Raw genomic sequence first — 14,661 nt, 5'->3', positions numbered from 1 at the left:
AAAGTCATTTCATTGATGTGTAGTTCAGTAACAGCTTAAAATCTATTAGCAGAGACCTTTCTGAAGTCTTCAATTTGGTGAGGTTTAGAAATCAATTACAGTTCGCATTAAAGATGCTAGGTCAAATGAACAGTGCGTTGTGTTGTTGATTATAGTTTAATACTTTTATATTCATGAAAGCATCGATAACATCAAAACTACTAAAGAAACCTGAAATTTTGGTTAGGTACTTTATTTATGTATTTGAAAAACACAGATATACTTCATAAAAAATGATGGAGTATTTTAATATAATACTGCTTCTCTTTTGTTTATGGATCAGAGGTCCCATAGTTAGACATGAGATGTACGCTGTAATCAGGCAGCAGTGTAGAGGCTCAAGAATTAGATCAGATATTGATCTAAGTGGCTTAGATCAATATCTGAGCTCAAAGCTCACTGCACACAACAAAATCTACCTGAAGATAGATGAAACGGCTTCATTTCGTTTACCGTTACCACTAGTGCCCAAGGCAGACAGTTGTTTGTTACAGTTGTTGCCTTGAACAAGGTCAAGAAATTCAAGTTACATCACGAGGGACAAGCAGCTAAGTACCAAACAGCCACTCACTCACAACCCCCAGGTGGAGTCGGGGGGAGAATAGAGAAAGTGCACGAACTGATGGGCTGAGATAAAGACAGCTTACTAGGTAAAGCAAAAGCCATGCAGACAAGCAGAGCAAACCAAGGAATTTGTTGCTGTTTCCCATCAGCAGGCAGGTGTTCAACCACTCCCAGGAAAGCAAGGCTCATCATTAATGCATGATGTCTTCTTGAGAAGACAATCATCTTTCTGAATGTCCCCACCTTCCACCTTTTTCCAGTTGGCTGTTATTGCTGAGCATGACATATGGTATGGATTTATCTGTTTGATGAGTTTGAGTCAGCTGTGCTGGTTGCATCCCCTTCCAGCTTCATGTGCACCCCCAGCCTCCTTGCTGGCAGGGCAGCACAAGAAGCAGAAAATTCTTTGACTCCGTAAGCACTGCTCTGCATCAACTAAAACCATCAGCTTGCTATCACCACTACTTTCATCAAAAATCCAAAATACAGCATCGTATAAGCCTGTATGAAGAAAACTAATTCTATCCCGGTCAAAGTCATGTCAGGGACAGGTCGTGATCTGTGCATATATCTAATGGAAAGATGCTTAGCTTGTTTGGAGAGGTATTCAATGAAAAAGAGCATACATACACTCAGGTTTCTGAAGCCTTTTATTGCATACATCAAGAGGAAAGTCTTATTTTTGAACTTAACTTATGTTCTAGGAAATGTTGATATATTCCTAATGGAAAATATTTTGATGTCTCCACGAATATATAAATAAATTTTAGGAAAGCTGCGGAACCATTTCTAATCCTATTGCTGGTATAGGCAATAGATCTCTAACATTTAAGATCAAAAGCGGGGGAAGGCTTCTCTGCTGTTTCATCTTGTGAAAATAACATGCAAGCTTTCTGAATTTTCAAGAATCTCTCTGCATCTTTGTTTACTTGGTACAGTATGTACAACTTGTAGCACAAAACCCTGGAACAAATTAGTTTTGAGCCTGGAACTTTATAGCAGTAATCATATGAGTGTCAGGACTAAAATAGTAGAAAAACCTTGAAGTGTGGAGAAATAGACATCCTATTTTTGGCAGTTCTGTGGATGCTTCCTCTAAGAGCTGTGCAGAATGATGGTGGATTTGTTTCCTGTCTTCCCTAGCCAATTCTGTTCTAAATTTAGTAGCATACGGAATAGCAACATTATCCAGTTACTAGTTACTTTTTGCATCGAAGGTTAAAATAATACTCTTCCACTTCTCTCAGTGAAACATAAGGTCATATTTTGAAACTAGGAAGCAAAATAAAGTTGTTCCTTGTTTTAATAGTGTATTGTTTAGGTGATTTTTAAATGGTTCAAACACTAAAATTTCTTACAGAATTTAACAAAGACTTTTGTATTTATAATGTCTTTGATAGAAGTAGCCTTATAAATTAGGTGGTTACATGGGTGGTTTGTCATATATAGGTACATATATATTAAGATAGTCTATATGGTTATCACTGCCTTTCATCAGCTAAGTATACTGTATTTAATGAGAAATTAGTTTCTACCTTTATCATTAAGAATTTGTCTCTGGATTTTGTTGAGTGAGCAATAGAAAAACTCTTGACTATTGGACATTTAAAATTAGAGTGTAAAAGGCTTCTCTGATGCCAATATTAGACATGTTACTTGCATTTTTCTGATGTATAAAGATAACTTTCTTATCTTCACAGATGCTTGGGCTTGACGGATCCCTGGTTTTTTTAGTAAGTGAAATCTTGCATTTCAAGAATTTCTATAACAAGCTTGTCTTAAAAAAAAAAAAAAAAAATATTATATTTGAAGTCCTCATTTTCATTTAATGTAGATTCTTTAAGGAGATCTTCATGTAATATCATGACCAAGCAAATTGTATATTTTTAGGAGTTTCACTTTGTTATTATTGAAGTAGTGAAGTAGTGCCCTCATTTTGCCTTCTCTAGTTTGCTTTAATACCAACAAAATAGCATCAGTGATTTATTTTTTTTGGTATACACCAGATTTTAAAATGTAAAATATTTAGTTCTGTTTCTTGACTTCGTTGGCTTTTTTTTCTTACCCCCTAGATTTTTTTCCCTGTTGCATGTTATTTTAATTGATATCAGTATTAAATCTTGTTTAAGATCTTCACAGTAATTAGCATAATGAAAATTATATCTTTTGAATTGATTCAATTTTTTTTTCTGGTTAAGAAAATTGAGCAAAGCATTCCTTAAAAATTGGCTTTTTAACACTTGTCTGTTGGTGAGCCCATGTTGATTATCTCCTTGACAAACTCTTATGTATATTGCATATCATCTAGTGGGCAGTTTCTTACAGTTTACTTCTAAGATTGTCTCTGCTGCCCATCCCACCTGCTTGCTGGGGATACCAAACGTTGAGTTCAGAGGGAAGGGAGTGCAGAGTCAATGGCAACAAACTTTAACTCATCACAGTTACATTTGTCAGGTATCATCTGATAGATCTCTATTTTAAAAACAGAAGCCTTTTATATTTTAAAGGGAACAACAAGTTTTGCTGTCTTCCAGCGGTGTAATTTTTGCTTTATTTTGTGCGCGAAATAAATAGAATTCTTAAATATTAATCTATTTACTAGATAATTTAGTGAATAAACATCTCATGTTTGAAATAAAGTAGCTTACATGATTAGTAATTGATCTCAGTAATAATTAAAATTCCAGTGTACTTACAGCTGAGTTCACATCTTAGCTAAAAGTTCTAATAGTGCTGTCAGTTCTAGAGTTAATGCTGTCAGTTTTGTTGATAGGTTTCTTTTTACAAACTAATTGTTAAAACTCAAAAGAAACTTTTCTTATTTATAAAACAAATATTCACATACATTTTGTGTAACTGCTTTTAAAGGGAACAATTTATATTGATTTTAAAATTAAAGATTTTTCTGTAAAAATAAAAATGTTAAAGCCAAATGCTAATCTTCTTATCCAGGTAGGTATCCATGAAAAAAAAAACACAGATCTTTTCATAATCTGCCCTAACATGAGATGTGCAAGTTCTGGTAATAAGAGAGAGTTAAAATATGTTTAGATAAAAACAAGAAAGTGAAGTCGCTTTTTTTAAAATGACTGACATTTATGTACTATTTTCTTCTTCCCTTCCTCCCCCATACTCCTTGCAGGAACATGTCTTTTGGGTGGTATCTTTAAATACATTGTTCATACTTGTGTTTGGTAAGTATCATTTGCTCTTAGTTTAAAAAAAGTTATTTCTTTGTAAAGTAATAATTCAGCCTAATTTTAAAGCTAAACAGATGTTGTGACTTTTAAAAATAGAACCACAAATGCCCTCAGAATACAAATAATAAATCTTCATTGCTTTTAGCATTATCATTTAATTCCTTTAAGTGTTTAGTTTGAAATAGGAAATCTAGCAAAAATTTAATGATGTCAGCTAGATCAAAGGAAATAGCATTTTTGGAATACTGGTAAATTAAAGGAGGAACCTCATGGAATTTCATTTGTGAGCAATTAGGAAAGAGTTGGGTACGTTTCTTTTTATAGTTTTCCTTAGATACAGGCACATCACTTTTTAGATCAAGAATCCATTTTTGGAGCTCGAAACTGGAGGGAGAAGGCAGGAAGAATGTAGCTGGCTCTGTAAAGTTGTCAAATATAATTCCATTTTGTGTCCTAGACAAATACTGAACAGCTTTACTTAGTTCATACAACTAAATTAGTCCGACTTATTTTTTTAGGCAGGTGGTGCTAACAAATTTAGAAATGTGTATTTTTTGAGATCCTCCTGAGAGGCATTAGACTGTGGTTCAGCTTCAGTTCTGTTTGTATGTTGTACCTCGAGTGACATTGGAGAATAACAGTCCTTCGCTGTGCCTTAATTTTGCCTGATTCACCTCTGCTACTGTCTTTCTGAATACAGTGGTCAGGCTCATTTGTGCTGTTAATTTGACACAAGTTTGTATAGAAGCAGCATTATTTTATATGCAGGGTAGGTCATTTTATAGTCTTGAAGAGATACTGGAAGCAAAATTTCATTTGCTCTTAATTACCATCATAAAAGTAGGTTGGTTATGATGCCTTTTTTTTTTTTTTTTTAAGTGGTCTTTCTTGGCAAAAGACATAGAGCTTTAAAAACTGAAGCCATACTGTAGATAGGATATTTTCCCTTTAAAGTAAAGCTCACAATATCAAACCAGTGTTTTGAGCATTAAGTTACTGAAACAAATGAGATCAAAATAAAGTAAAAAGAATCATAATATAAATTTTAATTCACTATAAACTATAACTTTTCTAACAAGAATGTAGGAATACACTTGAGTTCTTTCGTTCTGACAACTACAGATTAAAATTAATTATTAATTGGCAAGCTTTTATTTGCTATGAAATTTAGGCTTTTTCATAGCTGATAACTCTGAAATACCTACATCTTTTATTTAAATTTAATAACAGATGAATAATAAGAATAATCACCGAAGTTGTCATATAGATGGTTTTTCAGTAGCTTGGGATGTGTTTTTCAGATTGGAGACTAACAGAATAGAAGGTGAATGACTTTCCAGAGCAAGTGAGACGGAGATCTGGGAATTTAATTTGTGTCTCAAACCTATTTCTAGTATCTTCCTCGCTAAGTAATGCTGCCTAACTTGGAATTGCCAAATCTTTAGTTGTTAGTTTTCGCAGTCGTGGTGAGTTAAGTGTCACAGGAAGTACTTACTAGTAGATAAAACAGAGGGAAAGAATTTGGATCTTTGGAAAGAACGTTACTGGTCCAAAAGTTCTCCTATGTTGTTCTCTTCAAGTTGATTATGTTTTGAGTTAATTCTTAAGTGCTGTAGCTCGTTACAGTACTCAGAGGGATTCCTTCATGTTTCCTATTAAAAAGGGTCAATTAAAACTTCTCTTTTAAAGAAAGTTATTTTAGAAAACATGATAAACTGTGTACTGTAATCTCATAAAACATTCAAAATAAAAAACACATGGCTTCGAAGTCATGAATTTCCTGTCTGTAGGAGTTGTAGTTATGTTTTTTTTCATCTGACTTTTCTCCTGTTCTCACTGAAGAATTTGAGGCCTCTGCCTATCTTTCACATTTTTGCCCTTCCCGGTAACTGATGAGTCTTTTTTTATTTTTTTTGAAAGGGCCTTAGATTAACAGTTTCTGATTGTTGTTGAAGGTAGTGCATGTCCTGATAAATCTTTTTGCAGTTTTTTAATACATTGGTTTGTATAGAAATGAGGAGAAGAGAGAAAATCGTTATGCTTTTAGTTTAGGGATATGTTTGGTCTACAGTAGTACGCAGAGTGGGTTATCATAGAATCACTTAGGTTGGAAAAGACATCTCAGGTCACCATTGAAGGCAGTATAGGCAAAAATTAAGGTTATAGACAAAAATGAATGCAAAATAAGCAATAACTGCATTTTTTGGCTCTCTTTTACTTTCTTGTTACATCCCTCTAATCCCATAGGAAAGTCAGCTTTGAACTCTTGAGTCCTTTGGAGCTTAGTTAGACCACAGAGTGAGCTAAAATGACTGTTTGATCTTGTTACAAATGCAGAGATGTCCGGAAGCAGTGAAAGTACTGCGTGTTTGAATTCATTCCTCCTGAGACCTCAAAACTGGCAAGAGCGAGTTCTCAGGAATGGTGATAGTTCTTAATACAGTAATTCAGGGTAGAAGTAAAGCCTGAGATGCTCAGTTTCTCTGTATCCCTTCGCTGGACTGTTGTTTCTCCTTGTCATCTTCAGAGCTTTCATTTTTCATAATCCTAAAAGTGAAAGCAGTAAAAGTGAATCGGAAGCGTGGGAAAGTAAATATTCGTACTGGTTCCTATAGCAGTGTATGTATGAGAATGATACAATCTAGTATGTAAGACTGGGGAAGGGAATTAATTTACACACTGCAATATGAGCTAAGAAGACTGTCATCTTAGTTTGTGCAGGTTTATATTGTTTGTAGTCTTTCAGTGTGAGTTCTAACCTGACATCATAAAATAGTTGAAGTATAGCACAAATATTTGTGTAGTTATTTGAGTTTTTTTATCAAAATTGATGAGAATTGGAATAATTACCATGTTGATATAATGTGGAATAATTACCAGAGGAATAATTACCATACATCCTGCAAATAAGACTCTGATTAGCAGTTCTCATGGCCTTTTTTTTTTTTTTTTTTTTTTCCTTTTTGCTTACATTATGCAGCATTTTGTCCATACCACATTGGTCACTTCTCCATTGTTGGCCTGGGCTTTGAGGAATATGTAAGTGCTATTTTATACTTTCAAAATGTAAAAGCTGCCACTGTTCGTATAATCACAGTATTTTTGTAGGATCTTTACACTTTTATTTGTGATACGAATTGTAACCTGGAAAGTCTACAACTTCTTGTAATCTATGTTTAAAAATGTTCTCTCACTCTTTCACACTTACTCTATTATTTAACTTTCAAGTGAGGTTTCTTCCTTTTACAAAAAATGCATGTATGGTCTTCTTTGTGGTTTTGTTAACAGCATCTTGTTCATGTACATTTTTAGTATGTAGTGGGTAACTTTTACATTTGGTGATGGTAGTTAGTGAAGGCTAGGAGGAGGTGTAAGATAATGCTTTGTTTCATATATGGATTCTAATGATAGAATATACTAAGTTGAAAGGGACCCACAGGGATCACAGAGTCCAACTCCTGGCTCCACACAGGACCACACAAAAATCCAACCATGTGTCCGAGAGTGTTTTTCAAATGCTTCTCAAACTCCGTTGGGCTCGGTGCTGTGCCCACTGCCCTGGGGAGCCTGTACCAGTGCCCGACCACCCTCTGGGTGCAGAACCTTTCCCTAACCCCCAGCCTGACCCTCCCCTGTCCCAGCTCCATGCCGTTCCCTCGGGTCCTGTCGCTGTCCCCAGAGAGCAGAGCTCAGCGCCTGCCCCTCCGCTCCCCTTGTGAGGGAGCTGCAGGCCGCCATGAGGCCTCCCCTCAGCCTGCTCTGCTTGGGGCTGAGCAAACCAAGGGACCTCAGCAGCTCCTCATACATCTTGCCCTCCAGACCCTTCACCATCTTCATTGCCCTCCTTTAAACACTTTCTAGCAGTTTTTTGTCTTTTTCATACCATGGCGCCCCAAATTGCACACAGTGGTCAAGGTGAGGCTGCAGCAGCACAGAGCAGTGCAGGACAATCCCTTTTCCTTGACTAGCTGGCAATGCTGTGTTTGATGCAACCCTGGACACGGCTGGCCCTTCTGGCTGCCAGGGCACACTGCTGGCTCATATTCAACTTGCTGTCAACTGGAACTCCCAGATCCCTTTCCACAGGGCTGCTCTTCAGCCACTTGTCCCCCAGTATATCCATGGTTGTCCCTTCCCTGGTGCAGAATTCAGCACTTGCTCTCGTTACACTTCATGTTGGTGATTGCCCAGCTCTCTAATTTGTCAGGATCTCTCTTATAAAAACATAAGAGATATGGCCCTAAAATGGAGCCTTGAGGAACCGCACTAGTGAGTGGCTGCCAGCTTCATGTAAGCCCATTTACTAAAAGCCTTTGAGTCTGACCTGTCAGCAAATGGTTCACCCATTGTATTAGGTGTTTGTCTAGATGTATGCTGGACCTTTTGTCCAGAAGGATACTGTGAGAAACAGTATCAGAAGCTTTCCTGAAACCCAAAAAGATCCCATCAAGTGCCTTCCCTTAGTAAACTAGTTGGGTAACGTTGTTACAAAAGGAGATTAAGTTTGTTAAACAGGACTTTCCCCTTCTGAATCTGTATTGGTTGTTACCAATGAATAGTTGTCTTCCTGGTGTTTTTCAGTAACTCCTAGAATAATCTTCTCCATAAGTTTACCAGGCACTGGTAAAATTTACCAGTGAGACTGACAGGCCTCTAATTACTGTGGTCTTCTTTCTGCCCTTCTTGAAAATTGGGACAGCAAAAAGGATGTTACACGAGTGAAGAAAAGTGTTATGTGGCTTTTCCAGTAAATGGAACGCTTTCTACTCTCGATGGAGCTACCAAAAAAGTAGCAAATTAAAATATGTAAAAACTAAATTAACTTGTCATTCTTCTTGAAGAGTTGAGATTTGGACTCTGTCTTAATTGTGTAAAATAGAGATGTAATCTTCTAAGAGACTGATAAATCTTCCCTTTTTTTTTTTTCCCCCTCCAGGTTCAAGCATCTCATTTTGAAGGGCTGATTACAACTATAGTTGGATATGTTCTGCTGGCAGTGACTCTAATTGTTTGTCATGTATCCTTTTGCCGTTAGTTACCTGATTCAGGTTTTACATGAGTCATCTTTCTGGAGATATTTTGGGGATGCTCAGAGGTGTTGCAGATGCAACTGATTCACCGTTTTGCTCTGCTTTTTCTGTGAAATTAGAAGAAAAGCTTTCAGTTTTCCTGGACCTTTTTCAAGTTGTGAGTGGAACTGCATTCTTCAGAACCGCTCTACGTCTTTCATGAAACAAAATCCTAGGATATTATGGGGGGTTAAAAGCATACTTGAATGCCTCTGGGTAAATTTTGAAGGTCTATCCAAGAAGACTAGTGAAGAAGCCTTCCCCCCCTCCACTCCCCTTTGGTAAAAGCCACATAACATAATATTTTATATTAAATTAAGAAATGCTGGGCTTGTTATAAAGTGCTTTTCAGTATTTTCTTGACAGAACCATTTAGGGTTTGGCAGCGCTTGTTAAGTTCCAGCGATCACGTCGTTTGTTAGGAGTTTGCTACATTGTTGTCAAGGTAATCCCTTTTTTTGTGTAGCAAAACAAATAAAACACCTTTTTTGCATTTAAAGTTATGTTATAATTTTCTTAATTTCTGTCAATCTGAGTTGTTCTTTACTTTTTTTTTTTCCACCCCTAAGGTTTCCTTGTTAGTGGTGGTAGAAATTGGTGTGTTTCCTCTCATCTGCGGCTGGTGGTTGGATATATGCTCTTTGGTAGGTATAGAAATATGGGATAATTTATTTTTTTTTTTAAGTGTTTATATTTAAAGGAAGAAAGTTCTAATGAGAATTGTTGATACGAGTTGGATGACACATTTACCGTTTTTGTAAACATAATGTTTCTAGGGTGAGAAGGTTGGGTTTCTTGTAGGCACGTAATTTTGTTTGCCTTTATGTGACTCATAATACTAACATAAGTTAACCTAGTAGAACTAAGCTAATAAGATTGTAACCATTTTTACTGCATTTACAAGACCACTGTCATAATAAATTTACAGGCAAATTGGTGCACTGAATATTTATGGTAGCTGTCTTGCACGAGATGCTAATGACTTCATGGTATAATAGTTACATGATCTCTTTTAAAAAGATTCTTGCTGTGTTTCCTTGGAATTAAAAAGGACAGCTTAGTAAAATTTGAAAAGATTTTCCAGAAAAGATTAATTCTAAACAGAGAAAATTAATTTCTTCTACCCTTCGTAGAACTGTAATTTTACTTGTTTTATTCCATCACAGTGTTACTCTGTTGGAACTGATTTATAACGTATGCAGTGTATATAAATGCTTGAGTTGGCTTTTTTCTTCTCTCTGTATGTCATGGATCAGAAATTGATCTTCACTTGCTGTTCTTAATGTATTTACTTAATGTTCATAAGTATTCTTTTTATTTAAATGCTATAATTGTTTATGGATGCATGACTCAGACATCTAATTTAAATGTCAAATAGTGTGTATGCACTAGGATAAACAAAATAACTAATTGTAGAAGTTCGCCAAATTTTATCTATATTTGTTTATTACTTACCTTTTAGGAAATGTTTGATGCCACCCTGAAAGACAGAGAATTGAGCTTTCAGTCTGCACCAGGTACCACGATGTTCCTGCACTGGTTAGTTGGAATGGTTTACGTCTTCTATTTTGCATCCTTCATTCTTTTACTGAGAGAGGTAAGTCTATAAGGACAAAATTGTTAGGCAATATTAGTTAGAGAAGCTAGCATGTTGAGCTGTTAGATCTTTTGCAACTGGGTATTGCTGCCATTGTGTTCTCTGTGGATTTCAGTTTTGTTTGAAAATGGCAGCAGTAGTTCCTACTGCACTGGAAAATTATGACAGAGTATTCAACGTTTTCAGATTACAGAGTCTTCAAAAATTTCAATTGTTAAATATTAACACTTGAAGGCGAAGCTTGTTAATAATTTAGAGAATTATTGCTTCTCTAGTCCTCTATGAAAATGCTTTCCTTATTCTTTTTCTATATCATTTTGTTGAACCATGTTATATTTATACACCTGTTGTTATTTTTTTTAATGTGTAGCAGAGTTACATAGAATGTAACATGAATGATATGAAATACAAAGATAATTTTCCCTTGATGATTGTTTTCTATTTCCCACTTTAGGTATTGAGACCTGGTGTCTTATGGTTTCTCAGGAATTTGAATGATCCGGACTTTAATCCTGTGCAGGAAATGATTCACTTGCCCATTTATAGACATCTCAGGAGGTTTATATTATCAGTGGTAAGGACTTTTCTTACAAACTTCCGTACTTGGAAAGAAAACTTCATCTGCTACTTTTAACTCCCATATACAATACTACATACTTAAGGAAAAACATTTTCACCATGAAGGTGATCAAACTCAAACTGGTTGCCAACAGAATTTGCAGCTTTTGAAATAACGAAAACTCAACTGGATAAGGATCTGAGAATCTTGATGCAATTGGGTTTGCTCTGAGTAGAGGGTCAGACTAGTTTACTTTAGAGGTTCCTTCCAAAACAAATTATTCTTGAATATCTTCCCTTTACACAAAATTGCAGCAAATGTTTGTGTATTCAGCCAACAAATGTTTATTATTATGGGTATTGTAAATCACTTAACTGCTTCATGATGCTCCCAGTAATTGCAGTAAACATTTTTGGCTAAATTCAGCCAAAAGCAGTGCAGAAAAGGTAGAGTAACTTTCTGGTTAAGTTTTGTGTTGAATTGCACTGATGTAGCCAGTGGTGTCTGTTTCCAGATACCATTCCATGATACTGGAATCAATGAACTTTTTTGTGATTTCCTTTAAATTCGTTTGTGTAAAGTCTGCTTAGCAGGGCAATAGAGGGAAGTGTCTCAGGCTATCTTTAAAATAAGGTCCTGCGAACTGTGAAAACCGGTGTACTGGAAAGTTATTTAACACACAGCATTACATGCACCTGAAGTGCTGTGAGCAGTGAAAGCTCATAGAGAGATCTTAGCACTCTCTATTAGAGAGCCTGTCAGAACATTAGAGGAGTTGACCTGTTTGCCTTTAAAAATATTTCCTTTGTAGATAACCACAATATTCTAGTTCCATTAAACATTGTGTCACAGCAAGTGGCACAAATATTGGCAGGCATCTGCTTGTTCCCAGAGGTCTTAAACATACGTTCTGTGACTGCATTGGAACTGGCTGTTACTTGAACTTCAGCTTACGGTTTGCTTAGCTAATTAATTCAAGAACTTTTGCTGGCCTCATGCTGGAATACGAGGCTCAGGATGGTGATGGTTTACAGGTTGCCATTTCAAAAAACATCAGACCTTCCAAGTTGTTTCTTTTTCAATGTTTTTGAGGAGGTTTTTGTGTAGAACATGAACTATTAAGTCCAAAAACAGGATTTGATTTCTTCCTTGCATATTAGGTATGCAATACTTGCTGAATTTTTATTCTCTAGTGGCATTTTTGTATACTGTGTAAGAATGTATTTAAAAATAATTAATTTTTAATTTGGTTCCTTAAGGAAGTGGAATTTATAAAAGTGTGTGGTTTCCATACTTCCCTCTTCCCCCCCCATGCTTTGATCTTTCATCTAGTTGACGAAATGAAACCTCAAAAAGAGTTTTGATTTTTTACAAGTTGCTTGAAAACCCAGCTGCTAGGAAAAGAGAGAAATCCAAAATTCATACTCCTGGTGTTGAAGGGGAAAGAAACTAGAACTGTTCAACATTATTCTGTCAGTGCTTATTGAGCCAAAATCCTGTTTGGTGCTCAAAGGTGTTCACCACGAAATGCAGTGTATTTGGTCTGCCTGGGGTGGAGTTGATGTTTCTTCAGAGCAGTCCACGTCCTCCTGCAGTTTGGATTTGTGGCTGAAAGTGTTATAATACACCAGTGTTCGTGGCTATACTTGAACACTGCTTGCACAGAATCGGGGTTTTCCCTTTCCTTTCTGCCCTGTTCCCTCAACCTTCCAGCAAGTAAGCTGAGTGTGGGTAGGGTTTTAGGAGCAGGAGATAAACCTGGAACAGCTGACCCACACTGACAAAGGGATGAGATTCCATGCTGTATGGCTTATGCTCCGTAATAAAAGCGCAGGGAAAGGAGGAAGAAAGGCAGAGTTCATGGTTATGGCATTTGTCTTCCTGAGCATGTGCCCTGCTTTCCAGGAGGTGGCTAAACATATGCCTGCTGATGGGCAGCGGTGAATGGATTCTTCTTTTTATTTCACTTGGACATGCAACTTCTGCTCTCTCTATTATTGTGGTTATCTCAATCCACAAGCCTTCTTTCCTTCCTTCTGTTTTCTCCCCATCCAGCAGGAGAGGGGAATGAACTAGCAGCTGGGTGGATGATGGGCAGTTAGCCCAGGGTGGGCAGCAGAGGGTTGGTTGAATCTGCTACTCAAACTAACTGGTTACCTTCCTTGTTGCAGATTGTCTTTGGATCAATTGTACTGCTCATGCTCTGGCTTCCTATACGCATTATTAAGTATCTTCTGCCTAACTTTCTTCCATATAATGTTATGCTCTACAGGTACGTATTTCGTTTCAGAAAGATGTTTTCTCAATGCCCATGTAACTAGAAGAAAAATGTATTTGAGCTCTTTGAGCATTAATGTGACATGTTTTCACAGCTAAACCAAACTGTTCTAGAAAAGTAAAACGTCAAACCATGTGGATACACAGTATAACTTGTCAAAAAGCTGTTAAGAAAAACAGCAGGCATTTGGGGTTATCTCCATAATGATAACTGTTTACTTTCTGTATTCCTCCAAAACAGCTTTCTCTTAAACTTTTTCATAGGGAGGTTAGTGTGTTTGTTTTTCATGTTCATACCTGATTATGAATAAAAGAATGGCTGTAACTGCATTTATTTTTAATGACAAGGTTATCGTTATATTATTGTTAGTATAATTCAGTGTAACAGATTACTAACAGAATGTTGCCTGTGTTTGATTTCCTGCTCTTCCTGTTGTTTCTAGTGATGCTCCAGTAAGTGAACTTTCCCTAGAGCTCCTTTTGCTTCAGGTGGTGCTCCCAGCTTTGCTAGAGCAAGGGCACACAAGACAATGGTTGAAAGGCCTCGTACGAGCATGGACTGTTACTGCTGGATATTTGCTGTAAGTGCAGAAAGCCAAAATCAACTCCAAGCCTTGTGTCCATCTTAGCCCTTTTTCAAATGAAGGCAGCATGCTTTCGAGAGAAATATCCCAACAAGTAGCTTTAACAGTTGTTTTATAGGTAGATATCTGATTTAAAAACAAACAAACAACAACAAAAAAAAGTATAGTAAGTTCCTGTGTAGGTACTTCCTTCTGTGTTGTACCTCAGGACTAGTCCAGTAATTTTTTGGTACGTTATTAGAGCACTTGCTTAGTAAAATTATAAAAGTCTGACTAACAGGTTGTTAACTCTGTTAAATATGTTAAATATTAAGCTGAAGACGCTGATACCTTAAAATTAGGTGTTTTAAAGGTAGATATCACTCTCTCAAAAGACAACTATAAGTGTGTCTTTGTAACGCGAAGTAAAGGAGTAAATGCACAAAATGAGGTTCTTTAATTTTGACTGCAAGCCAGACTTAATGTACCTGAAATGATTTTTGAATTCATGTTGTAGTCAAGAAAGAAAAAATTGATTTTGTTGCTATATTTTTTTTAATTTAACTTCAGAGTAGATTGGCATTCTCTTACCAAGTCTAAGCTGTCTGAGACTCTAAGAAAATGAATGAGAGAGACTTCTTACTCCATTGTAGTCCAGTGTATTTTTTCAACTTCTCATAAGGACCTGAAACTGTCACCACCACATTCTTAGTTTGTATTTTGGAGAGTTACTCTTGGAATGCATTTATCAGTGTTTTTATAGTATTTAAACGTGACAGAAGAAGAGAAATGC

General features: G+C 36.4%; 1 protein-coding gene across 2 annotated transcripts in view; it reads left to right on the top strand.

Annotated features, from left to right (window-relative positions):
• Positions 1 to 14,661, top strand: part of MARCHF6 (membrane associated ring-CH-type finger 6) — a 47,093-nt gene that overhangs the window by 18,812 nt on the left and 13,620 nt on the right. For both annotated transcript variants that reach the window (XM_032183365.1, XM_032183364.1), the window contains exons 9-18: positions 2,304 to 2,336; positions 3,746 to 3,797; positions 6,784 to 6,842; positions 8,740 to 8,820; positions 9,249 to 9,317; positions 9,442 to 9,516; positions 10,335 to 10,469; positions 10,924 to 11,043; positions 13,200 to 13,300; positions 13,749 to 13,886. In XM_032183365.1, coding sequence (XP_032039256.1) covers positions 2,304 to 2,336; positions 3,746 to 3,797; positions 6,784 to 6,842; positions 8,740 to 8,820; positions 9,249 to 9,317; positions 9,442 to 9,516; positions 10,335 to 10,469; positions 10,924 to 11,043; positions 13,200 to 13,300; positions 13,749 to 13,886 — 863 coding nt within the window. The remainder of the gene's footprint in view (positions 1 to 2,303; positions 2,337 to 3,745; positions 3,798 to 6,783; positions 6,843 to 8,739; positions 8,821 to 9,248; positions 9,318 to 9,441; positions 9,517 to 10,334; positions 10,470 to 10,923; positions 11,044 to 13,199; positions 13,301 to 13,748; positions 13,887 to 14,661) is intronic.

The sequence above is a fragment of the Aythya fuligula genome, chromosome 2 (genome assembly GCF_009819795.1).
Source record: "Aythya fuligula isolate bAytFul2 chromosome 2, bAytFul2.pri, whole genome shotgun sequence".
Classification (NCBI taxonomy): Eukaryota; Metazoa; Chordata; class Aves; order Anseriformes; family Anatidae; genus Aythya; species Aythya fuligula.
Note: the sequence above shows the minus strand (reverse complement) of the source record. Positions and strands in the feature narration are given on the sequence as shown.